The following is a 26551-nucleotide window of genomic DNA, read 5'->3' on the forward strand; positions in this document are numbered from 1 at the left end:
TTAATATTCCATGCCATGTACTTGGAAGCGGGAAAAAAATTCCAAATGCAATGAAAATGATGAAAAAAACGCATTTGCGCCATTTTCTTGTGGGCTTGGATATTACGTCTTTCACTGAGCGCCCCAAATGACATGTCTACTTTATTCTTTGGGTCGGTACGATTAAGGGGATACCAAATTTGTTATAGGTTTATAATGTTTTTTACAAAAATTAAAACCTCCTGTACAAAAATTATTTTTTTGATTTTGCCAACTTCTGGCGCTAATAACTTTTTCATACTTTGGTGTACGGAGCTGTGGGTGGTGTCATTTTTTGCGAAATTTGATAATATTTTCAATGATATCATTTTTAGGACTGTACGACCTTTTGATCACTTTTTATAGATTTTTTATATTTTTCAAAATGGCAAAAAAGTGCCATTTTCGACTTTGGGCGCTATTTTCCGTTACGGGGTTAAACGCATTGAAAAAACGTTATCATATTTTGATAGATCGGGCATTTTCGGACGCGTCGATACCTGATGTGTTTATGATTTTTACTGTTTATTTATATTTATGTCAGTTCTAGGGAAAGGGGGGTGATTTGAAATTTTAGGTTTTTTTATTATCATTTTTTTTTTTTTAACTTTTTTGTATTTTTATTTATACTATTTTTCAGACTCCCTAGGGTACTTTAACCCTAGGTTGTCTGATCGATCCTATCATATACTGCCATACTACAGTATGGCAATATATGGGGATTTTCCTCCTCATTCATTACAATGTGCTATCAGCTATCTTCGGAAGACTCGAGGCTACCATGGAGACGGATCGCCGCCCCCCGATGACGTCACGGGGAGCGGCGATCCCAGGTAAGATGTCGGCGCCCATGCGCCGCTATCTTTTTGAGGCTGCCGACAGCTTTGCCGGCAGCCATCGCTGTGAAAACACCCGCGATCGGTACTAGCACCGATCGCGGGTGTTACCGGTAAGCCTTTGCTGCAATATGCAGCAAAGACTTACCGGCTATGGAGAGGGCTCAGCCTGTGAGCCCTCTCCATGCAGCGCGACCTGCCCTCTCCATGCAGGTGGGGGCCGCAAAATATTGTCCCGCGGGCCGCGAGTTTGAGACCCCTGTTTTATATAAAGCCCCCCTCATCCTATGGATTCCTTATGTACAGCCCTATGTGGGCCCCCCAGCACCTCTGGGCCCCAGCACTTTCCCAGGTACGCCCTGAGCTGGCGCCGGCCCTGAGACCAGGATACCAGGTGCTGTGGTCTGGTTGCAGATCGAAGACTTATAGGGCTTGGTGCGCCCCTACTTTTTCCCTTGCCGGCAACTGCATCTTCTCCAAAAAGACTCAAAAGCACATACCGTAGTTACTTGACATAACCATTTACGAAACAAACATTGACTCCAAAATTGTCATCACATACACAGCGTACATGAGAATAAGCCCCTTCTCACAGTGGTCATCACACTACATATCATTTGAACATTTTATTACGCTTAACTCTTTGTAGGGCTGAGAGGACAGGAGGCCACAGGAACAGGCTGGAGGATAGGAGGCCACAATAAGAGGAGGCTGGAGGACAGGAGGCTGCAGGAGAAGGCTGGAGGAAGGGAGACTGCAGGAGGAGGCTGGAGGACAGGAGCTACAGGAGGAGGCTGGAGGACAGGAGGAGGGTGGAGGAAAGGAGGAGACTGGAGGGCAGGAGGAGGCTGGAGGATAGAAGGAGGCTTAGGGACATGGGGTACAAGAAGGAGTCTGGAGGACTGGAGGAGGAGGCTAGAGGACCGGAGGAGGAGGCTGGAGGACAAGGGGCTACAGGCAGAGGAGGCTGGAGGACATGAAGCTACAGACGGAGGCTGGAGGACAGGAGGAGGATGGAGGACAGGAGCTACAGGAGGAGGCAGGTGGACAGGAGGAGGGTGGAGGAAAGGAGCTACAGGAAGAGGCTGGAGGACAGGAGGAGACTGGAGGACAGGAGGAGACTGGAGGACAGGAGGAGGCTGGAGGACCGGAGGAGGAGGCTGGAGGACAAGGGGCTACAGGCAGAGGAGGCTGGAGGACATGAAGCTACAGGCGGAGGCTGGAGGACAGGAGCTACAGGAGGAGGCTGGAGGACAGGAGCTACAGGAGGAGGCAGGTGGACAGGAGGAGGGTGGAGGAAAGGAGCTACAGGAAGAGACTGGAGGACAGGAGGAGGCTGGAGGACAGGAGGAGGAGGCTGGAGGACAAGGGGCTACAGGTAGAGGAAAATAGAAAACAGGCGCCACACCATGTGACAAGGGGTGGGGTTAGGAGATCAGATAGTATTATGTGTAAGTTTGGGGAGATAAAAATAAATGTAAAGGGAGGATTAAAGAGGGGTTTAATATATTGCAGATTTTCATTAGGAAGTATATTAAGGGTCCATTGGTGTGTGTGTGGGGGGCATGTGGCCAAAGTAAAGGGGCACTATACTATGTGTGGGCGTGGTTTAGGAAAGTGCGAGTAGCCTTTTGTCCCTCTATCTCTCGCCCAAAAGTTGGGAGGTATGGGATATGGGCGGGGGGAATCCCCATTAGGATATTTCGACCAGAGCCTAGAGGGCTCTGATTACGCCACTGGGAATGGGGTAATATTTGGTGGCAGGTTGCCTTTAAGTATCAGCATTTTTTCTGAAAGCTACTCCACTACTACCCCGTTTTATCCTCTAGGCCTGCCCCATATGACTGCTCTTTGTCAGTGGAAAACGGACCTTGCACGAAGCCAGCCTGGACTCCAGACATCGTAGTGATAAATAATTCACGGAGTCACTGCTTGCTGGAGGAACAGCATCACAGAACTGTAATCATGATAAAATTTCTAATCTGCTGTTTTCAGGAAAGCAGGGACTCCTTACATCAACTATCACTCCGGTGCAAGGAGTCCTGTCCCCAGTGTTCATGAAATCTGGCCAGTACAAGGTCGGCTTTTAAAAAATGTAAGGTGGAGCAAACTGCAAATAATAGGCCAGAATCTCATCATTATGTTGGTTTTGATGTAAAACAAATGATTGTCAAGTTCAGTAATGTCCTTTGTTTAGCTTAGTACTGACTCTGATTCTGCAGTTGCATTTGCATAACTACAAAGATTTTCCCGAGAGTGTGTTCACACAATGTGTTGCGTCATTTTTTTGATAAGTTTTTGACACATTCACATACCTCCCAACATTTGGGAAAAGGAAAGAGGGACAAATCCCCCTAAGGCGATCCCCCTAAGCCACACCCCCAATCACTCCCTGGCCACGCCCCAAATTTTAGCCATATTAAAATAATAAAAATCATCATTTAAAAAAAAAAAAAAAAAAATTATCCTCATCGGGATTTGAACCCAGAACCTGCAGTGTCCATGTACAATACTAACACAGCGCCTCAACCAACTGAGCTATAGCCTTTGTGATTAACACAGGAGAATTTTGGTAACTAAGAACTATGAGTATATACTGCCTTCGTATATAGGGAGGGATCTTCTCAGATTATTGTAATTATTGAGACTATTATTATTATTATTGAGATGATTATTATTATTTTTACCATTATTAATAATCATCTCCATAATAATAAAGATAATAAAATTTATAATAATAATAATAGTCTCAATAATTACAATAATAATCTCTGAGAAGATTCCTCTCTATATATCAGTGCATTGTCTGTGTCACAGTGTAAATGGCAGATAACATGTCTTAGTTACCAGAAATCCTCAGACATATAGCACTGGGCTTACAGCTCAGTTAGTTAACCTCCGGTCTATGGTGCACAAGGTCCCAGGTTCGATTCTCAGCCTGGCCAAAACTTTATGTAATTTAATTAAATAAAGATCTTGTGTCTGGGGAAGCCCTGGAGACCATATATGGACAGATGCTGATCTGACCTGATGACGTGGTCCCTGCTCTCTGGCTGAGCCGACACTTCTCTGAAAAGGATTCCCTGCCCGATGTCTGCTCTGGGGAACCCTAGGAGATGCAGTGACCATATATGGACAGATGCTGATCTGACCTGATGACGTGGTCCCTGCTCTCTGGCTGAGCCGACACTTCTCTGAAAAGGATTCCCTGCCCGATGTCTGCTCTGGGGAACCCTAGGAGATGCAGTGACCATATATGGACAGATGCTGATCTGACCTGATGACGTGGTCCCTGCTCTCTGGCTGAGCCGACACTTCTCTGAAAAGGATTCCCTGCCCTCTGCTCTGGGGAACCCTAGGAGATGCAGTGACCATATATGGACAGATGCTGATCTGACCTGATGACGTGGTCCCTGCTCTCTGCTAAGCCCGACACTTCTCTGAAAAGGATTCCCTCCCGATGTCTGTAGCAGCCATTCTGTACTGTGAGTTCAGACTTTCAAAGTATTTACTATGCAGACACAGCGCGTTCAAATGTTTAGTTTTTCAGATGCAGTTTTTGATGTCCAAACTAGGAGTGGAGTGAAAAAAGAGGAGGGGCAGCTTCTCTCAATTATATGTTTTCACGCATTATGATCCACGCCTGTTTTTGACTTCAAAAACTGCATCTGAAAAACTAACGTGTGAACGCACATTAACCTCCGTTAATCACTGGTACATTCAGCAGAGTCACGGAGCAAAGTTGTCAGAGCGAACTCGCCTGTGAACAACCAGCCTGAATCAGCAGTAGGGCTCATTCACACTGCCGTCTGCGGGGCCGTACATGCGGCCGCAAATTTGCAGCCGCATGTACGTCCCCATAGACAGCAATAGCATCCTCTATCTTTCGGCGGATATGCGGCCATGTGCCGCTATTTCCTATGGAGGGAGGAGGGGCCACCTCCTCTCTAGCACACGGTGGTATGCCCGCACGGCGGGCATACCACGTGTGAATGTACCCTTAGAGTGTTAAACTCCTGGAGAACTCCATTAAAGGGGTTTTCCTAAAAGAAAGTTAGGTCCTATCAACAGAATAGGGCCTATCTTGCTGATCAGTGGGGGTCTCATGAGAACGGGGGCCCATTCTTTATGAGAGGCCTGTGGTAAAAAAAAAAAAATACAATAAATGTGTTAAGGAGGTCGCACTGGTTTCGGACGCCACCTTGACTACTGTCCGCCATCTTAGATACAGCGGCCATGTTCCCTGACCATTGTCAAGTTAATGTCATCATTCAAACTTCATTTTATGTAACCTGTTTGCTCGCCTGTCAGCTAATACCCTTTGACATTTAATGAGAAGCCAGTCTGTCCTCGATGCTGCATAATAATATGATTCTGGAGCCACTTATCATCTCCTTCTCAGCAAACTAGTATAAACAATATCTGTGTACAAGGTCTCTGAGAACTGAGCACAATTAATTAACTTTTTTCCCAGAATGTGCTGATGACCAATAGTTTTGGAGTATACTATTCACGCCCCTTTGATGACTCTTCTGTCTGTTATATATTATGCATTTTGATTATTAAACGGGAGAAGATCTTGACTAAGAGATTGACGTGTGTCTTGGTCTTTATGTTCAATCATGAAAGGGTTAATTAGGACTCACCTTACAAAAGTCAAGAGGGCTGTTGGGGCCCTGAATAAAAAATCCCTATCAAATGTATGGCTTGATAGCTCATCCCAAGCATGACACTCATCCCTCAGCTCTTCTGTGATACTGGACAATAAGAAGTGCACGGCACTTTGTGGACACGCCCATAGTGCACCAAAATGCTAATATAATTATAATGCAAATAATATTATATTATGCATAAAAATGAAGATTTGTGGTGCAGTACATTTCACCTACAGCACCATGTGCACTAGTGCTGTCTGTATATAACCTGCTCCTGATATGATTCCCTTGGACACAGGGGCGGACTGGCCATAGGACCCACCGGGAGAAATCCCGGTGGGCCGATTGGTTTAGGGCCGGTCTGGGACTGGTGGGGCCGGTGGAAAAATAAAAACAGATGAAACTCACCTCTCCGACGCCCCGACGCTGCTCCCCTGCTTGATCCCAGTCCGGCCGCGGTGTCAGCTCCGTACGCGCCGGCGTCGCACAGACCATGACGTCGGCAAGCGGCTGACGTCATGGTCTGTGAGACGCCGTCCCGTACGGAGCTGACACCGCGGCCGGACTGGGATCAAGCAGGGGAGCAGCGTCAGAGAGGTGAGTTTCATCTGTTTTTATTTTTATGTACTGGGGTGGGGGTGGCGCTGTATACCAGGGGCAGGCTGTATATTGAGGCTGTCTAAGCTGTATACTTGGGCTATGGGCTGTATACTGGGGCTGTCTTGGCTGTATATTGGGGCTGTCTGGGCTGTATACTGGGGCTGTCTGGGCTGTATACTGGGGCTGTCTGGGCTGTATACTGGGGCTGTCTGGGCTGTATACTGGGGCTGTCTGGGCTGTATACTGGGGCTGTCTGGGCTGTATACTGGGGCTGTCTGGGCTGTATACTGGGGCTGTCTGGGCTGTATACAGGGGCTGTCTGGGCTGTATACTGGGGCTGTCTGGGCTGTATACTGGGGCTGTCTGGGCTGTATACTGGGGCTGTCTGGGCTGTATACTGGGGCTGTCTGGGCTGTATACTGGGGCTGTCTGGGCTGTATACAGGGGCTGTCTGGGCTGTATACTGGGGCTGTCTGGGCTGTATACTGGGGCTGTCTGGGCTGTATACTGGGGCTGTCTGGGCTGTATACTGGGGCTGTCTGGGCTGTATACTGGGGCTGTCTGGGCTGTATACTGGGGCTGTCTGGGCTGTATACTGGGGCTGTCTGGGCTGTATACTGGGGCTGTCTGGGCTGTATACTGGGGCTGTCTGGGCTGTATACTGGGGCTGTCTGGGCTGTATACTGGGGCTGTCTGGGCTGTATACTGGGGCTGTCTGGGCTGTATACTTGGGCTATGGGCTGTATACTGGGGCTGTATACTGGGGCTGTATACTGGGGCTGTATACTGGGGCTGTATACTGGGGCTGTCTGGGCTGTATACTGGGGCTGTCTGGGCTGTATACTGGGGCTGTCTGGGCTGTATACTGGGGCTGTCTGGGCTGTATACTGGGGCTGTCTGGGCTGTATACTTGGGCTATGGGCTGTATACTGGGGCTGTCTGGGCTGTATATTGGGGCTGTCTGGGCTGTATATTGGGGCTGTCTGGGCTGTATATTGGGGCTGTCTGGGCTGTATATTGGGGCTGTCTGGGCTGTATACTGGGGCTGTCTGGGCTGTATACTGGGGCTGTCTGGGCTGTATACTGGGGCTGTCTGGGCTGTATACTGGGGCTGTCTGGGCTGTATACTGGGGCTGTCTGGGCTGTATACTGGGGCTGTCTGGGCTGTATACTGGGGCTGTCTGGGCTGTATACTGGGGCTGTCTGGGCTGTATACTGGGGCTATGGGCTGTATACTGGGGCTGTCTGGGCTGTATACTGGGGCTATGGGCTGTATACTGGGGCTGTCTGGGCTGTATATTGGGGCTGTCTGGGCTGTATACTGGGGCTGTCTGGGCTGTATACTGGGGCTGTCTGGGCTGTATACTGGGGCTGTCTGGGCTGTATACTGGGGCTGTCTGGGCTGTATATTGGGGCTGTCTGGGCTGTATACTGGGGCTGTCTGGGCTGTATACTGGGGCTGTCTGGGCTGTATACTGGGGCTGTCTGGGCTGTATACTGGGGCTGTCTGGGCTGTATACTGGGGCTGTCTGGGCTGTATACTGGGGCTGTCTGGGCTGTATACTGGGGCTGTCTGGGCTGTATACTGGGGCTGTCTGGGCTGTATACCAGGGGCAGGCTGTATACTGGGGCTGTCTGGGCTGTATTCTTGGGCTATGGGCTGTATACTGGGGCTGTATACTGGGGCTGTATACTGGGGCTGTCTGGGCTGTATACTGGGGCTGTCTGGGCTGTATACTGGGGCTGTCTGGGCTGTATACTGGGGCTGTCTGGGCTGTATACTGGGGCTGTCTGGGCTGTATACTGGGGCTGTCTGGGCTGTATACTGGGGCTGTCTGGGCTGTATACTGGGGCTGTCTGGGCTGTATACTGGGGCTGTCTGGGCTGTATACTGGGGCTGTCTGGGCTGTATACTGGGGCTGTCTGGGCTGTATACAGGGGCTGTCTGGGCTGTATACTGGGGCTGTCTGGGCTGTATACTGGGGCTGTCTGGGCTGTATACCAGGGGCAGGCTGTATACTGGGGCTGTCTGGGCTGTATACTGGGGCTATGGGCTGTATACTGGGGCTGTCTGGGCTGTATACTGGGGCTGCTTGGGCTGTAAACTGGGTCTATGGGCCGTCTGGTCGTATACTGGGTCTATGGGCCGTCTGGTCGTATACTGGGGCTATGGGCCGTCTGGCCGTATACTGGGGCTATGGGCCGTCTGGCCGTATACTGGGGCTATGGGCCGTCTGGCCGTATACTGGGGCTATGGGCCGTCTGGCCGTATACTGGGGCTATGGGCCGTCTGGCCGTATACTGGGGCTATGGGCCGTCTGACCGTATACTGGGGCTATGGGCCGTCTGGCCGTATACTGGGGCTATGGGCCGTCTGGCCGTATACTGGGGCTATGGGCCGTCTGGCCGTATACTGGGGCTATGGGCCGTCTGGCCGTATACTGGGGCTATGGGCCGTCTGGCCGTATACTGGGGCAGGGGCCGTCTGGCTGTATACTGGGGCAGGGGCCGTATACTGGGGCAGGGGCAGTCTGGCCGTATACTGGGCAGACTGAATATATTAGGAGGACTGTCTGTATACTGGGGGGCTGGCTATATATATATTACAGTGGGCTGGATGTATACTGGGGGGGGGTGTAATGGCTACTTTTAATAGTAGCTATATTCTTGTACATAGGGGGCAGTATTATAGTAGTTATATTCTTGTACATAGGGGGCAGTATTATAGTAGTTATATTCTTGTACATAGGGGGCAGTATTATAGTAGTTATATTCTTGTACATAGGGGGCAATATTATAGTAGTTATATTCTTGTACAAAGGGGGCAGTATTATAGTAGTTATATTCTTGTACATAGGGGGCAGTATTATAGTAGTTATATTCTTGTGCATAGGGGGCAGTATTATAGTAGTTATATTCTTGTACATAGGGGGCAGTATTATAGTAGTTATATTCCTGTACATAGGAGGCAGTATTATAGTAGTTATATTCCTGTACATAGGAGGCAGTATTATAGTAGTTATATTCCTGTACATAGGGGACAGTATTATAGTAGTTATATTATTGTATATAGGGGCAGTATTATAGTAGTTATATTCCTGTACATAGGGGGCAGTATTATAGTAGTTATATTCCTGTACATAGGGGGCAGTATTATAGTAGTTATATTCTTGTACATAGGGGGCAGTATTATAGTAGTTATATTCCTGTACATAGGGGGCAGTATTATAGTAGTTATATTCTTGTACATAGGGGGCAGTATTATAGTAGTTATATTCCTGTACATAGGGGGCAGTATTATAGTAGTTATATTCTTATACATAGGGGGCAGTATTATAGTAGTTACATTCTTGTACATAGGGGCAGTATTATAGTAGTTATATTCCTGTACATAGGGGGCAGTATTATAGTAGTCATATTCCTGTACATAGGGGGCAGTATTATAGTAGTTATATTCTTGTACATAGGGGGCAGTATTATAGTAGTTATATTCTTGTACATAGGGGGCAGTATTATAGTAGTTATATTCTTGTACATAGGGGGCAGTATTATAGTAGTTATATTCTTGTACATAGGGGGGCAGTATTACAATATATTTTACTTAGGGGCAGTAGTATCATAGTAGTTACATTCTTATTTATTGGAGAAGGTATTGTAGTATGTTTTTAATGTACATATATGGCAGTTTTAAGTTGTGTGCTCTTAAAAAGTGTTATTCCTTTACAAGGAGGCAGTATGAGTCTCTTTCTCTGCGGTGTACATGTGATTTAGACCATCTATTAATAGTTTGTATGGAGTTTAGTAACGCCACCCACATCACAAGGCCACGCCTACTCGTTTTGACCCCGCCCACAGAAAGGGGCCACTTTTTTCCAGGGCCACTTTAAATTCCCAGTCCGCCCCTGCTTGGACATAAGTGGACACTTTTTAATTGTTACTTCAGTTGTTGAGTGATATTTTCACTTCCTATGTGCTGCCTATAACTTGTGAGACAACTGGTCTCCACATAACGCTATTTATACAGAATCCATCCCCAACAAGGACCAAAATAGTCCAGAGCCCCGTCCATAGCTTCTCCCACCACTACATTCCTATGGACCACAGGCACAAATCACTGCTGAACGAGAGGGGTGCGGGTCGTAGAAATAACAAAGATCATTTTTAATTGACCACCTAATGTTAAAACGATTTTATTTTTAGTTTATGGCTTTGCTTCCGTTATACTGCAAGTAACATATCGTGTATATTATAAATCCGCAGAGAAATGACTACCCCCCGGTTTTCAGGTGGTACAGTCCGCGCAGCCTCTGTGTAGTCCTGCTGTCAGGATCAGGGCGGAGGGAAGATGGCGGCTGCCGAGCAGGTCGGTGCGGAGCTGACTGCATGCGGCTGTGATTGTGCTGGGGATGGGGGAAACAAGAGCTGAAATAAATAACTACAAAGCATAAAGTCTTGTATGTGTATAATGGCGGGCATTGTGGTGTGTATAGGAATGTATCATCAGGCGGGGGGCGCATTGCTGTGCTGCAATAGACATCAGTATAACTTCTCTTATTATAATACAACTAGTATCAGGCTTCTTCCTCACCAGTACTCCCTCTGTATTGTAGTCTCAGCTTCTGCATGCTCATAATCACTAGTGGGATAAGCGGCTGCCGGGTATAGGGCACCCCTTATCTCTAGAGTCCTTATACCAGTCATCAGTCCCATGTAGGACCCCATAACCCCAAGTCTGGGTCACTCAAGCGCCACGCCATATCATCCACAATATAGAAGTGATGTCTGTGGAATAAGAGATGTACACGGGCCATACACTTAATAAAGTTGTACCAAGTTAGGAAATGGTACAGAAGTTTGGAGAAAGGGGTCCCGTTCTCACTAATGGATGGAGCGGTAGGATGAACATGCTTTCTGCTGCTCCGTTCTAAATTATTGCCGTGTACAGTGCTGAGGTATCTCTGACACTCACTCAGGCCTCATGCACAAAACCGTATGGGACATTGTGATACGTTCGCACAATTTGCAGTCAGATCAGGGCCCCCTAGAACAGTGGTGGCAAAACTATGGCACGGGTGCCAGTGGTGGCACTCAGAGCCCTCTCTTTTGGCACTTAGGCTGTGACACCCAGCACAGAATTTGCCAGACAGTCCAGGAAGTGCTGCACTATCATTGCAGCTTCTTCTCCAAGCCCCTGTGATTCTTCTTCTCAAGCTATTGTATTGTGTCCTCAGGATGCTGATACGATTGAAAGCTGTGACAGAGCTGACAGCAATAAGTTACTGCTTAAATAGCCGTGTTGGCACTTTGTGATAAATAAGTGGGTTTTGGTAGTTTGGGCACTTGGTCTCTAAAAAGTTCTCCTTCACTGCCTTAGGAGGTGTACACCAAACTGGGTGGCTGCACGGAAAAATTTTGGAGATGTCCTATATTTGGATAGTTTAGATTAAGCTGCTTCACAACTTACAGGTAGTGGTTTATTAGGTAATTTTCTGATGACAGCTTCCCTTTAATGCTATGTTAACGCACGCATAAACATTGCATTTACACATGCATTTTGTAAGTGCAATGTAATTTGGCAAATCTCCTTTTCTCAACTGTTATGATACATTAACGCAAACAAAGCGCAACGTGTGAACACACCTTTAAGCTACCTGCGCAGGGAAACACCCATGTACTGGTCAGAGCACAATACAATCACGTTTACAGTATGTTAACAAAAGCGACTTAAACATAATGTTTATGCAATGTAAACTTAAAATATGAACGTGGCTTCAAAGTAATTTTTCAGTGGAGCTAGGGGCATTCCAGCCGGAGCAGAGAGCTGACAATGGCAACATCACGTCTGATATCTCCGTCTAGCCGTTCAAGCCCTTTGAAGTAGCTCTGTGTTGGACAGGGGCAAAATTGCACTAAAGTCACAATTTGCATTTCATATGCCAAAATTAGTGAATTTATTTTTTGCATTGTACTAATACTAATTTTCGGGTGTGCGAGGCATGATAAATTACCCACTTTTAGCTGAAAAAAGGTAGTTTGGTTATGATTTTTTTTCATGGATTTGCCATGAAAAGAAAAAAACTACAGGAAAAAGTGTAAGTAAGGGGTTTTAGTGACTGATAAGCCAGGTATGTGCTGTCCTGTTTAGCTTTGGCTTTTTCATACAAAGGATTTGTGAAGTTAAATCTCTGTGGAGAGCAATGCCCAGGACCACTGTGTACTGCATTATTACCATGGTTGCTGAGGTCAGAGTCAAGTTACAGTCTCTGCTCTGATGGTGGCTGATAAGGGCAGGGCTGCAGGCAGTGAGTATGTAACCAGGAGCTTAAAGGGGTTGGACCTACCTGTTATCCCCCATCCACTGTATAATGTTTAAACCCCCACCTACCAGAAGAACTGGTCTCCCTAAATGCAGTGAAACATTGAGCGTGCCTACTGCTGCTCTATTCACTGTGAGTGTGAGAAATCCCTGAGGACTGTGCTCCGGTATCTCTGCTACTCCTATTTAATGTTTATGTGAGTGATGGAGATGGCCTGGCGCTGTGCTCAGCAACTTCTGGTACTCCCACAGTGAATGGAGCAGCAGGATGCATGCTCAATGTTTTGCTCCTTTCATAAGTGAGAATAATCAGAATGGCATCTCCTATCCTTTAAAGGGGCTGTGGTACTGGCAATACTCATCCCCTAGTGACCGTGTAAAGAATTTTTTGGAAAACTTCCTTCTGGGGTCAAAGGAAACTGACAAGTGAAGTGCTGGTGCACATGCCCGATTGGAGCTCCATTCACTTCTATAAGACAGGTTAGGTATCGCTGTGTCCCAAAATGTCCAATCTGTCAAAATATAAAGACAGTTATTCCTGTCGTTTAACCCAGTAATGGAAATAAGCACCCAAATGTCAGAAACATTTCCCACGCTCAGTCCGAATCAGTTGGATTGTCCGACGGCCCGCCCCCGATTCGTGCCGCATGGGAGGCAGCGCAGCTGCACCAAAAAACGATTGCGTGCGATACAATCCCTGTGGAGACCCCTGTTAAATACCTGTCCAAGCCGTGCAATCCCCGAGAAAGGTGCAAAATCTGACGAAAGTGCAGCGCACGACCCTTAGTAAATGAGCCCCTGTACTCCCCGCACCACGACCGGTCGCTATAGACATCTATGGGAAGATGTGTGGCCATATCACCGGCCCCCATACGTTCTTCTGCATGAGGCCTGTTACCATGAACTGCTGAATGAATGAGGTCTTTAAAGATGAAAGATTTCACAAATATAGACTATGGATATCATGTCATTTTTTATCTGTTGCCCTAGAGCTCCAATGGACCAGTCAAGAAGTCGATGCGGGAGAAGGCAGTGGAACGCAGAAACGTGAATAAAGAGCACAACAGCAACTTCAAAGCCGGATACATTCCCATCGATGAAGATCGCTTACACAAGACCGGCCTAAGAGGCAGGAAGGGCAATCTGGCCATTTGTGTCATTGTCCTCCTGTTTATATTGGCTGTCATCAACCTGATTGTAAGTATAGAGCATTGGAGATGGGCAGTAGTGTTTATGGTCACTTCTGGTAAGTGAAGCCCAGAGCTTAACAGGATACGGCCTAAAATGGCCTTCAGTACACAGACCATCTTTTACATTTTTGCCTGCTCCAATTCCAAAGGACATAACTTGTTTATTTTTATGTGACATGGGCATGTGAGGGCTTGTTTTTTGGGGTAAGATTTGGATTTGCCGCTGGGTTAAGTTTTATGGTAAAAATTATTCTAATTTATTAACTCTTTCATGCAGCGGAACAGATTTAAACAACAGTTTTGCCACTAGTTTTTTAATTAAACACAATTACACAATTCACTGTAGAGTATAATAAACATGATAAAGGTATTCTGTATGTTAGTATGATTAAGGAGACAACAAACATGTACAGGTTTTCTTATGTTTTACTACTTAAAGGAAACCTGTCAGCAGATATTGACCTAATAAACCACTACTAGTTATGTTGTCATGCAGCTAACACCTTTCAGATCATGTTCTTTCATATTCTCGTGTGGTGGCATCATCCAGAAAATCAGCTTTGAAGTGAGATGTGTTAAATTCGTGGTATAAATCAAGGAGGCCGAGAATTTTGCACTGAAGTCAAGCTCCCACTGCATGGACTCCACTTCACTGTAATTGATATTCCTGCAACCCAAGACATCACTGAAGCACAGTGCATTATGTCAATCACATGGGAGGATGTAGGTGGAGCGTAACTTCAATGTTAAACTCTTTACATCTCACTATTACATATTTTTTTACAATACAGATATAATAATGTAATATCTGCTTGCCCAAGGTTTCTACGGACGTGACAATATCAATTGTGTGTGTGTGTGGGGGGGGGGGGGATTGATCACAGCAATTAAGGGGTTAAACTGCCCGTCAAGGAAAGATCTCCCTGCTGGGCCATTCCTTATGCAGAAACCAGTTAAAGGAGCAAATAATTGATATTGTTACAGCTTCGCCGATTTCCAGATCTCTGCTTGCTGTCATTCAACAGGAAGCTTCATTGTTTGCTTCCTGTAGATAAATCCTGACCATGGTCATGTAATATCACACAGGTGCACGGCTTGTTATATCATGTTTCGCTATTGGCCAATACTCACGGCTGACCCCGACCTAGCAGAAAAACTAACAGCAAAACCCACTATCACCTATCGGAGAGGCCCAAATCTACGCAATCTTTTAGTACACAGTCACTTTAGAGAATCATCTGAATCAGCCCAGAGACCAAGGAGCGCTGTACAAGGTTCATATCCCTGCGGGTCCTGCTCGTTTTGCCCGTTGATGCTAAAAACGAAAACATACACTAACCCAGTAGATGGTTTTACCTACACGATTAAATACCATCTAAATTGTAAAAGCACAGCTGTGATATACGTGGCACAATGTACCTGCCCACGATGGTATGTGGGCAAGACGATCCAACAGCTCTGCAGGAGAATGTCTAGTCACATCAGCTCCATCACGACAGGGAAGGATACCCCGATCTCCAGACATGTGAGACTGCATCATGAAGGAGATGCCAATGTCCTGCGTTTCTGGGCCATAGATCAGGTCCGATCGGGACCCCGACAGGGAAACATCGACCATAAGCTTCTACAGTTGGAAGCCAGATGGATCCACCGACTTAAATCCCTGAGCCCATCGGGCCTGAATGAAGGCTTTACCTTCGCAGCATTTCTCTAAGGGGCCACTTACGTGCATCTTTATCTTTTTCATCTTTTTCACAATAATATTTTTTTTTTTTTTTTTTTTGTCTTTATTAGAAGTAGTATTGTATACCTCATCACTTCTTAAATGATGGATATTCATTACTTGGTGTGCCAACCAAGAATTCTATACCCATATACCCCTCCCCCTCTATGCACCATTCTACTGACCTAGGATATCATATGGGAAATGCTCAGAAGTATACTTACCTAACCTAGCGGATGGGTGCATTTTGCCTGATCTCCACCGTGGCGTTTGTGGACAGAGTACCTGAGCGTGCGCAGTCAGCTCTATTGCTGACAGCATCTCTCCGCCGGCCGTACTCCGGAGGCAGAGTACCTGGGCATGCGCAGTCGTCTCCACTGCTGAATCAACACTGCCGAACTTGTCATGCGCACACTCGCTCGCAGGGATTGGTGAGTGTCATCGCCAGCTGTCTGAGGTAGCACCACCCCTGGCCCCGCTCCATTGGCACGGATTTCGGCTCCACCCACCTCTGTTACACATCAATCACGTTAGAAAAGTAGGTGGCGGCGAGCAACCGCTTCACCCATAGGTCAAATACCCTCAGAGGGGAGGGGTTAAGATCTTTATATACCCGGCGAGACAGCGCCGCCGATTAGTATTAGCCCGACCCCTGATGAAGCCAGGTCACTGGCGAAACATGTCGGGGGGCTAATTTCTTTTCTTATTTTAAATTGCAGTGGTCCTATCTAGGGGTGGTACCTTGGTTTTGTAGGCTGGATAGACTTAGGGTCTTGTGGGCTGTGGATACCGTAATAGATTCCTGTATAAGTCTGGGATCTCACCGATCCCATACTACAGGAATCAACGCTTGGGTTTAAATGATAATAACCCATAGCGTTCAGGTTTGTATATCTGCCATACTAGCTACCACTACCCAAGTCCAGCCCACTCCGATGTAACTATATACACAGATCTACGATCCTATACCCTAAGGCCACCTCTTCTAGGACACTTGTGCTTTTAATCACGAATTCTGTTTTGAGCACCAAGTATCTATTCATACCCTATATTATATACTTTAGCTCATAAATAAAAGTTAAGTTTTAAATCGCCACTCCTTATTGTCAGGATATGGGCTCCTTTGTGCCGCCCTAGGGCGGTTTTTGTATCTCTTTTCGGCTTGTTATATCACGCGGCTTTTATTACTGTAACGAGCCATGCACCTGTGTGACATTAGATGACCATGGTCAGGATTTATCTACAGGAAGTAAACAATGAAGCTTCCTGTTAAATGACAGCAAGCAGAGATCTAAAAATCAGTGAAGCCTCCTTCACGCAGAGTTTCATTAGATTTTGGTCAGTGAAAAACAGTCAATTTCCATCAGATTTAAATCGGTTCTCGGTCAGATTGTGTTAATTGTGTCAGTTTTTCGTGTGTGTTTTTGATGAGTTTTTACATGCAGGTTAAAAAAAACTGGTGACCAGATCAGTGATAAAGTCCCATAGACTTGTGTAGGACATATCTTATAGGCGTCACATGTGAAAGTAGAGCAAGATGAGAGTTCACGCGTGTTGAAAGGAACATTGAATACAAGTCCTGCACATCAGAAACATGCGCTGCACATGCATGTGAAAAACTCTCATGTGAAAGGCCCTTAGTAGATGATACAGAAAGTATATTGTAAAATTGTATAACTTTTCATTACACAACCAATATATTTACCAAACAGCACAACAGTAACGATTGCTGTGACCATATGGGGAAAAGCTGGCCATACGCATTAGTTAGCTTTTCTACTTGGCAAGAAGTACATGTGCTCAGTGGGAGATGGCTGGAAATTGCTGCTCGGCACATATGGTGACCAATGCTCCCCCCCCCTTCCCCCTTCAAGAAAAACAGAACATACAATTGGCTTGATTCTTATTCCCCCTCTCCCCACATCTTCTATCATGGGACAGTTGGGTGGTCCCATTGAACAAGAAGTTCCCATCAAAATCAGTTCCATCATTAGGGCAGCACAGTGACTTAGTGGTTAGCATTACGGCCTTGCAGGGCTGGGAACCTGGGTTCAATTCCCAGGGTCAACATCTGCAAAGTGTTTGTATGTTCTCTCTGTGTTTGCATGGGTTTCCTCCAGGTCCTCTGGTTTCCTCCCACACTCCAAAACATACTGGTAGGTTGATTAGATTGTGTGCCCCATTGGGGACTGATTTGCCAAGCTCCATGGAGTGCTGTGTGATTTGTGTGTACTACATAAATAAAGGAATTATTATTATTATGATGAACAGTTCCACCTCAGTGTATTATGATGGAAATATTTTGCCGTAAATAACTGATTTTCCTTCTAGCACTATGGAATCTGCTGTGGATCCTTGGAACAGAGTCCAAGCCAATTTGTTGATTTTAATTGCGGTAATAAATGTGAGGCTCATACACGTGGTTGCTACCTGTACAACAATCATATGGATCTAAATGAACTGTGTCACTGTATTCATCCGAAGAATTAATGTTCTTATTCAGATCTTACAAAATAAGATGTTCATTTGTGTTTTTTTAGATCACGTTGGTTATATGGGTTGTCATCCGTATTGGTCCTAGCGGCTGTGAAAGCTTGGAATTTCATGACAACGGGTTACTCCGGTTTAAGCAAGTGTCTGACATGGGGGTAATACATCCATTATACAAGAGCACCGTAGGAGGACGACGCAACGAAGATCTGGTGATCACTGGAAACAATCAGCCGGTAAGTTACATTGTATATTAGTATCTTATTATTTATCCACTCATTACTGAGGATGTACTAAACATGTATTGTCCCCCTTTTACATGTGATTGTTAAGTGGATACAAATAGTTACATGCACTTGATGTTACGAACAAGAACATTTCAGTGTCTTTATGGCATCTGCAAGCTCATTGGGGTTAATAATTGTATATAAGGTACTACTTCATTATGGACTTTACTCATGTCCCATTAACAAATATCCATCAGGGATTTCACTATCGATAGAGAATCTGTGGCAAAGTGTACAGGTATCACATCCAGATTTTGTGCTAGATTTTCACTATCGCATTGAAAGGGGTTGAAATTTGCAGGAAAATCTGCAGATAGCACTTACATGATCTAGAATAAGAGATGTAAAAATGTAATGAAATGTCATTTCATGTCACCCAGCAGACAGGACGGGGACATTGACATTATATAACTCCTTAATAACTGGCCCTTTTTTGTTTTTCCATTTTTACTCCCCATCTTCAAAAATCTATAACTTAAAAAAAAAATGTTGTGTACATTGCTGTATGAGGCTTGTTTTTCATTAACCCCTTAACGCTCTGTGCCGTAGCTCCACGGCGCAGAGGTATAAGGGATGTATGAAGAGGGCTCACGGGCTGAGTCCTTTTCATACAAAGGTGGGGGTTTTTGCATTTTGCACAAAACCCCCACCGCTAATAACCGCGATCGGTGCAAGCACCCTCTGAACGCCGCCGGCAAAGTCGCCGGCGCCGTTTAAAAGATGGCGGTGCGCGGGCGCCGCCATCTTTTTGCCGATCGCCGCGCCCCCGAACGTCATCGGGGGGCGGCGATCGGTTACCGTGGTAGCCTCGGGTCTTCTTTTGACACGAGGCTACATGGCTTATGCAGGTTCGTTACAATGAGCCAGTGGCTCATTGTAATGTATGACCTGCAAAAATAACATTTATTGCAATACTGTAGTATTGCAGTATATGGTAGGAGCGATCTGACCATCTAGGGTTAATGTACCCTAGATGGTCTAAAAAATAGTGAAAAAAAAAAGTTTAAAAAATAAAAAAAATTAATAAAATATTAAAAGTTCAAATCACCGGATATAAAACATAATAAACAGTAAAAATCACAAACATATTAGGTATCGCCGCGTCCCAAAATGCCCGATCTATCAAAATATAAAAACGGTTACGGGCGGCGGTGACCTCCGAGGCGGGAAATGGCGCCCAAATGTCCGAAATGCGACTTTTACACCTTTTTACATAACATAAAAAATGAAATAATAAATGATCAAAATGTCGCACAGACCTCAAAATGGTAGCAATGAAAACGTCGCCTCATTTCGCAAAAAATGACACCTCACACATTTCCGTGCGCCAAAGTATGAAAAAGTTATTAGCGTCAGAAGATGGCAAAAATTTTTTTTTCTTTTTTGTACACATTCGTTTAATTTTTGAAAATGTATTAAAACACAATAAAACCTGTATAAATTTGGTATCACCGCGATCGCACCGAACCAAAGAATAAAGTAGGCGTGTTATTTGGAGCGAAGAGTGAAAGTCGTAAAAACTGAGCCCACAAGAACATGACGCACGTGCGGTTTTTTTTCAATTTTTCCACATTTGGAATTTTTTTTCAGCTTCGCAGTACACGGCATGTTAAAATAAATAACATTACAGGAAAGTAAAATTTGTTACGCACAAAATAAGCCCTCACACAGGTCTGTACACATAAAAATGAAAAAGTTATGTATTTTTGAAGTTGGAGAGCGAGAAATGAGCCGAAAAACCCTGCGTCCTTAAGGGTTTAAACAAATTGTACTCTCTAGTGTCAGGACATATTCCATGCCCTGCACTGGGAATCTTGAAAAAAAATCCAAGTGTCGTGAAATTTACTGCATTTGCACCATTTTCTTATGGGAAACTGTTTTTGCGGCTTGCAGTGTGAGCTCCAAATGACACGTTTTTGTTATGTTTTTGGTCACAGAGATACTAAATTTATATAGGCATCGATAGGTCACCATATCCTGTACAGACCCGTGTACAGTGTCATGTTTTGTGGGATGAGATGATGTTTTCATTGATACCATTGATACATTATCAAGATGTTGTTCAACATTTCCCCTAAGTAACAAAAGTCTTTGTAAGGGTCCATGCACACTAACGTATGGGGGATGTATATCCGCCCCCCATAGTTGTCTATGGTGCCGGGCTTAGTACGGTGAGCACACCATGTGTTCACCACACCGTACTGTGGCTGCAAAAAAGATAGAGCGTGCTCTATCCTTGGCCATAAGAACGACCGTGTGGCTCTATTCTCTATGGAGAGAGGAAGGATGAGCAGCATTCATGCACATTAGCGTGCATGAGCCCTAAATGTTACAACGTGCTAGTTCTAGTGACCTAAGTGTTACTAGGTCCGTTATTTGCAGCCTGCGTGTCATGGGGGTGTGTGATTTGCGCTGAGGACAATAACAAAGATTGCCTAACCCATGAACACCGTCAGGAATAAGACCTGCCCAGTATCATGCAGTCAGCTCACACACAGCTGTGTGTATGTGTCCATAGAAATACATGAGGACGTGTACAAGCCACTGAAAGCATGCAGACCAAAACTTTGCTTGTTTGCAGGGAGACTTATTGTACATAATACTGTGTGATCAGTCCTGACACAAACATGAGGTGGGAGACTGAAAAGGATTTTTTGTATTTTTTTACAGTTTTGGGCCATTTAGAAGAATTATTTTAATGTCATGTTACCACCATCTTCATGTTAGATTCTGATAAATGTGCCTTCAGGTTTATCTTTTGGCATCATTTATGGACATTGATGTCGCCTTCTATAATGCTGGATGCTGAGAATGTATGAAATTATTCAGTCAGTGCATAGTGATAGTTTTCATTGTGACGTTCTCCTTGAAAAGTACTTTATGGGTTATTGGTCTCACATTTTCAGGTGATTCTTCAACAAGGTTCGACAGTATTGAAAGTGGATAAGAACAAGACCTCCATTACCAGTGATATTGGCATGGAGTTCATTGACCCGCGCACTCAGAAGACTTTGTTCAGCACAGACTATGAGAAACACGAATTCCATTTGCCAAAAGGAGTAAAAACGTTGAATGTCAAGAGAGCGTCTACAGAAAGGGTAATTCAGTTTTTAAAATTTTTTAACATTTCTTTGCATTTAATTTATATAGTGACTCTTAGGATAAAGAACCGCTATGATGTTTATAGTCATGACATCAAAAATTGTATTTTTTGTAGCAGAAGTTCAGACATTGTCATATTGAATTGTTAGGAGTTAGCTGCAGATTCTGCAAGAACCAGCAAGTATTTCACTGCCACGTGGAATTTTATAATTCATATATTTATTATTTGTTTATATTATTATTTATGACTTCAGTTGAGCCGATCCCTGCCTTTTATCTGCTTGCAGTTCTTTGTACTCAGGTCTCACCTGTAGCACAAGACTAATTTTTATGGCATAAAAGTTTTACTTAGAAAACTCAGTTGGAATATTGTCTGCAGTGGTAATTAGGTAGTTGGTATATGTCACAATAACATCCACATGGATGGAAGGACCCAATGTTTCCCAGCAAGATATTGAGCAAACTTAATACTATCTGCGGCAGGTGCCCAATTCACATTATGCATCCTCTTATCCAGGTAAGCAGTGGACATGCATCCACATTATGTAAGCCTAGCGGACATCTCCATTAGGTCTTAAGAATACAGGACAGGTGCAAGTCTTTCTGTATAGCCACTGGAAAGACTTGTATCTGTTCCATGTCTTCGACTACTCCTGGTTTTGGCGCGCAAAAACTGAGGCAAAAATCTTAAGACCTGATGGAGATGTCAGCTAGGTCTAACAGATTTTGTGATTCTACAGACCTTCTTCCATTTCCCCATGGTCCAGTAGCGTGTAAGTGCTGAGCATGGGTTGTTTTATATTGCCAATACACAGTGTGACTGGGATGCGGACAGCCATGGTTCTGATGTCGCCATTCAAATTAACACATTTTGCCAATAATTCACTACAAAATGATTCTGTAGTGACTGTATCATGTACTGTACTGCTTTCAACATTCTAGCTGCAAGAACGGCACGTGGCATTGTAAGATGATAATCAATGTAAATTACTTTAAAGGGAACCTGTCACCAGGAGAGCCATTTTAGCACTCCCCCAGTCCCCACAGAGCATAGTACATACACTGCCAAAGTGTTTTTGTATAAAAAATTGGTTTTACAGAACAAAATATATGTTATATTGTACCTTTCATTAGCATCTGCTGTGTGACTAGGCAGTTGCCCACTGGGAGGGGCTGGAAAGGAGCAGTTCCCCCCCACCCTTGGGAAACATGTGACCTTTTCAAATATATGAATAACTCCCAACACTCGGGATTGGCTGTAGAGGAGCAGGGGCGTCGCTAAGCCCAGTGATGGGTGTTTTCATATATTTGAAAAGGTCACATGGAGAAGCTGTTCCCCAAGGGTGGGGAGGAACTGCTCCTTTCCAGCCCCTCCCAGGTGACGACTGCCTAGTCACACAGCACATACTAATGAAAGGTACAATATAACATATCTTTTTTCTGTAAAACCAATTTTTAATACAAAAAACACTTTGGCAGTGTATGTACTATGCTCTGTGGGGACTGGGGGAGTGCTAGAAATGGGTCTCCTGGTGACAGGTTCCCTTTAATGTAAAGGCTCTGTGTATTGTATGACAAATCTATTGTAATTGCTCATCTCTTAATTTTCCAGATCACCAGCAGCGCAAGCAGTGATCTTAAAATAAATGTGGATGGTCAGATCACTGTACGTGGGAATGAAGGAGTCTTTATAATGGGAAAGACTATAGATTTTCGTACTGGTGGAAATATTGTACTGAAAGCAGTAAGTAGATGTAAATGTTAAGTAGTTTTATTGATTTCATGAAATTGCTCCCCTTCTGCTTATATCCATGTGGACTTTGGGTTTATTTCATTTTGTTTGCATCAAGAGAAATACAGAAGGATCATGGTATATGTGTTCAACAACAGAAGGTGTCCTAGAGGCGTTCACACATGGCGTTTACTTTGCATTTCGAAACAGCAGCTGAGGAGAGGAGATGCCTAATGACATTGCTGTTAACTTTGCGTTTTATAAACATAATGTTAACATGATGTTAAAGCGTGCATTTGCGTTTGTAAACACAATGTAAAGGCATTATGTTAACATTGTGTTTGGTAAGCGCAAATGTTAACACAAGGTAATTAGGCAAATCTCCTCTCCGCAGCTGTTGTATTGCATTTCAAAACGCAAAAATAATTAGGCTGATTTCATTTCAGTGATTTCTAAATTTGGTCCAAGTGCACAGAGTGTGTTTGTCAGACTAAGCTCACTCTTGGGCAACAGGATTTAGCTTTAGGCCAAACATTTGTTCTCTCCGGACACCATCATAAAGATTCACAGATGACAATGGTCTCAAAAAACCAAACAACAGCTTTTCAATGTATGGAGAACCTGGGACAGATCTGGTCGTGGATTATCTCCAAAGATCAGAAGGATCGAGCAGTTGAGTTCCATCTTTCCCAATCCTGAAGACAGTTGGGGAGGCAGATGAGATGTGGGGTCTTCATACACATCAGTCTGTGTACGGGGTGGTCTATAAACAATTGTGAACGAATTGTGATATTTTCCTAAAATGTTCTACTGATACAGATTCAATTTTAAAACTGGAAACTAAAAGACTGTGATGTGTTTCTCTCTAGGAAAACAGCATAGTTCTGAATGGCAGCGTGGTGGTCACTCCTTCCAGGTTACCTACCTCTACAGGAGAGCTGATGTACGATGACGGGACGGAGCGATACAAGCTGTGCATGTGTGCAGATGGGACTCTATTCAGAGTACTGGTGGAGAGCCGTAATATGGGGTGCCAAACTTCAGTAAACCCTTGTGGAGCCACATTTTAGAGCGAGAGAGGGGGCAACCAAGCCAGCAATTCATGCAGTATTATGTTTCATTCAGTATTTGTTTTGCGTGTGATCTCTCTAGGATACCGTCCTATGTATTGCAGCCTGTTTTCACAGTGTTAAAGGAGTATTCCCACAAAGACAAGTTTCTTATATGTACTCAGGATAACAAAATAACACATTCTCTAATTCACTGTTATTAACAAAAATGCAGCATTTCACAGATACAAGTCCAACCTGTCAGTCCTACTGACTTCTGACTTAGGGTCGGATGGCAGCCATCTTAGATTTTTTTGTGAGATCGTGCAGATGAGATTTCTGTCTCTCTGCTGTGTGGAAGTAGCCATGCCCCCTCCATGGAGCTCAGAGACACTCACTGATTACATCCTGTCAGCACATGGTGAGCAGAGAGAGAGGCTGCAAACTACAAGCTACAAGGAGATAAGTGATGGGTCATAATGTGCCTGCTTAGAGAGGCCCTGCCAATACCCTGGGATTTTGCAATGACCAGCCTAGGGAGTGATATCAGCTAAAACAGCAATAACACTGAGTAAAATTGTAAAGTAAAGGGTTAAAATGATCTTTATTGTGTTGACACCACTAGCGGATTTTCTTTTGTGGGAAAAACCCCTTTAACCGTCTTCTTCATGATTTGGAAACTTCACAGCAAACTCCAGGAGTCTTCAGTTCTAAATGCTAAAAAAAATATTTATTGGGGGAATTTTATTGAGACAACTTTTTACTACTTTCTAAAGCATTTTTATAAGGGGCAGGAGGGCTGGACACACTTTTATCCTCTTGTTAGTCAAGAAAACAAAGTGGAAAGTTGGAGACGTCTTATAAGAGATTTTTTTTTGCATCTTGTCCCTTATTTCCTGTCTATAGGGGATATATTTTTGATGACCCCCACTGATTATGAGAATGTGGGAGCACAAGTGCCCCATGTGTCGTGGTGCTGGTGCAGACGCTCAGCCAGTCCTCCATCCACTACCATAGGACTTGTGCATGCTCACCACCAGTCCAGTCATATGAGGCCGGTGCGGACCCCTGTTCTTGGGTACAAGAGTGGAAACTTATCTATCATGAGAATTCTTTTATAAGAAAACCAATAGAAGGTTGTTGTTAGTAGATGTGCCCATGTATATCACAAGCTTTATTCTCCTGCCCCTCTTGTCAGAGTTGTGTGACTTTTGACTTAAAAACGGTCAAAAACGGATGCGTTTTAAAAACGGACCTAATACGCCAAGTGTGGCATCACCCTTACACTATACTGCAATAAAACAAAAGGGGTGCCAATAAATATCATCCAAGAATAAACTGTTTTGGTTACTTTTGGGCAAATGACCCCTAAATGTTTTCTGTAGATATTGCACCACTTTTTTTCTTTTTTTGGTGCACCTTTAACATTGGAAGTGTAACACAATTCTGTCTGACTTTTCATGTTATATGTGGTGCATGGTACAACTGTGCACTAGAGTGTCCCCTAATTGGCATGATGCCTAGGGCAGACACGCCACAAAAGGGTCGCGTGTGACACAAATGTGCCGCAGATACTTCTTACATACATGTGCAAGCAGTTTGCACTAACTGGCGCAGGACCCTTAGTAAATGTTCCCCATTTTCTTCTATTCTAGTCAGTATAGAGTAGATCATAACTTCCATATAAGTGTGGCTGTATCCATAGTATATGTTAACAATAATATATCAGTATATTTTAACCAGGGATTTACCCTCCCTTGACTATTGGCTCCAAGTGAGGTATGAAAAGAGGTTGTAGTTACCCCCCTCTGGTGTGGCACCACCTGTCACTACCAGTCTCGTATTTGACCTGAAAACACTAATATTTAACACTTTATACATTGTGCACTAATAAGCCAATCCAGTATTATATGAGAGTGTGCTGCTTTTGTTGAACTATTTATTTGTGGTATGTTTGGTTTGTTTTATTTTTGATGAATTGCTGAAAAAGAAAAATTACAGCGGAAAAATAAAAATGAGACGTTTACCTAAATCTACACCAATGTGGCCCTGTGTGTTTTGTTAATTCCAGCTAGACCATACTATACATATGTGCATTATAAATGGGGGTAGCCTGCATGACCCCCATTAACCCCACACAAAATGTTCAAGCAGAAGATAAAATGTAACACGTATGACTCACTTGCAGGATTGAAAATGTTGTAAATAGCATCGGTATCATGGTTAATAAGTAGCTCAGCGGTAAACCATTGGCTACAGCCGGTCACAGCTTATCAATACTTGTGACAGTAGATTTAGGGATACCTACACCTCTGCTTATCACTAAAGAATGCTAGGAATGTACTACTTTAGCTTGAGTTACAATGCGTATTATATTCCTAATAAAGATACGGGAAATATAGAATATACCAGATGAACTTGAATGTGTTTAAAATCCCCCCCCCCCCCCAAAAAAAAAAAAAATATAAAAAATAGAATTTTAGGCTTTGTCTACATATGCACTGTTTTCCTTTCTAACACAGTATGGACAGAACTAACACTGCCTGTGCTGGA

The 26551-nt window shown here is 44.3% G+C and overlaps 1 protein-coding gene across 1 annotated transcript; it reads left to right on the top strand.

The window, feature by feature from the left end:
* The first annotated feature begins 10394 nt into the window (after positions 1–10394).
* On the top strand, positions 10395–26034 carry SGCB (sarcoglycan beta). The gene is made up of 6 exons (XM_072124467.1): positions 10395–10472; positions 13416–13622; positions 17879–18064; positions 21022–21213; positions 22830–22961; positions 23819–26034. Exons 1-6 carry the CDS (start codon positions 10455–10457, stop codon positions 24017–24019), a joined length of 936 nt encoding a protein of 311 aa, XP_071980568.1. The 5' UTR covers positions 10395–10454; the 3' UTR covers positions 24020–26034.
* The last annotated feature ends 517 nt before the right edge of the window (positions 26035–26551 follow it).

This window comes from Engystomops pustulosus, chromosome 1 (assembly GCF_040894005.1).
Source record: "Engystomops pustulosus chromosome 1, aEngPut4.maternal, whole genome shotgun sequence".
NCBI lineage: Eukaryota > Metazoa > Chordata > Amphibia > Anura > Leptodactylidae > Engystomops > Engystomops pustulosus.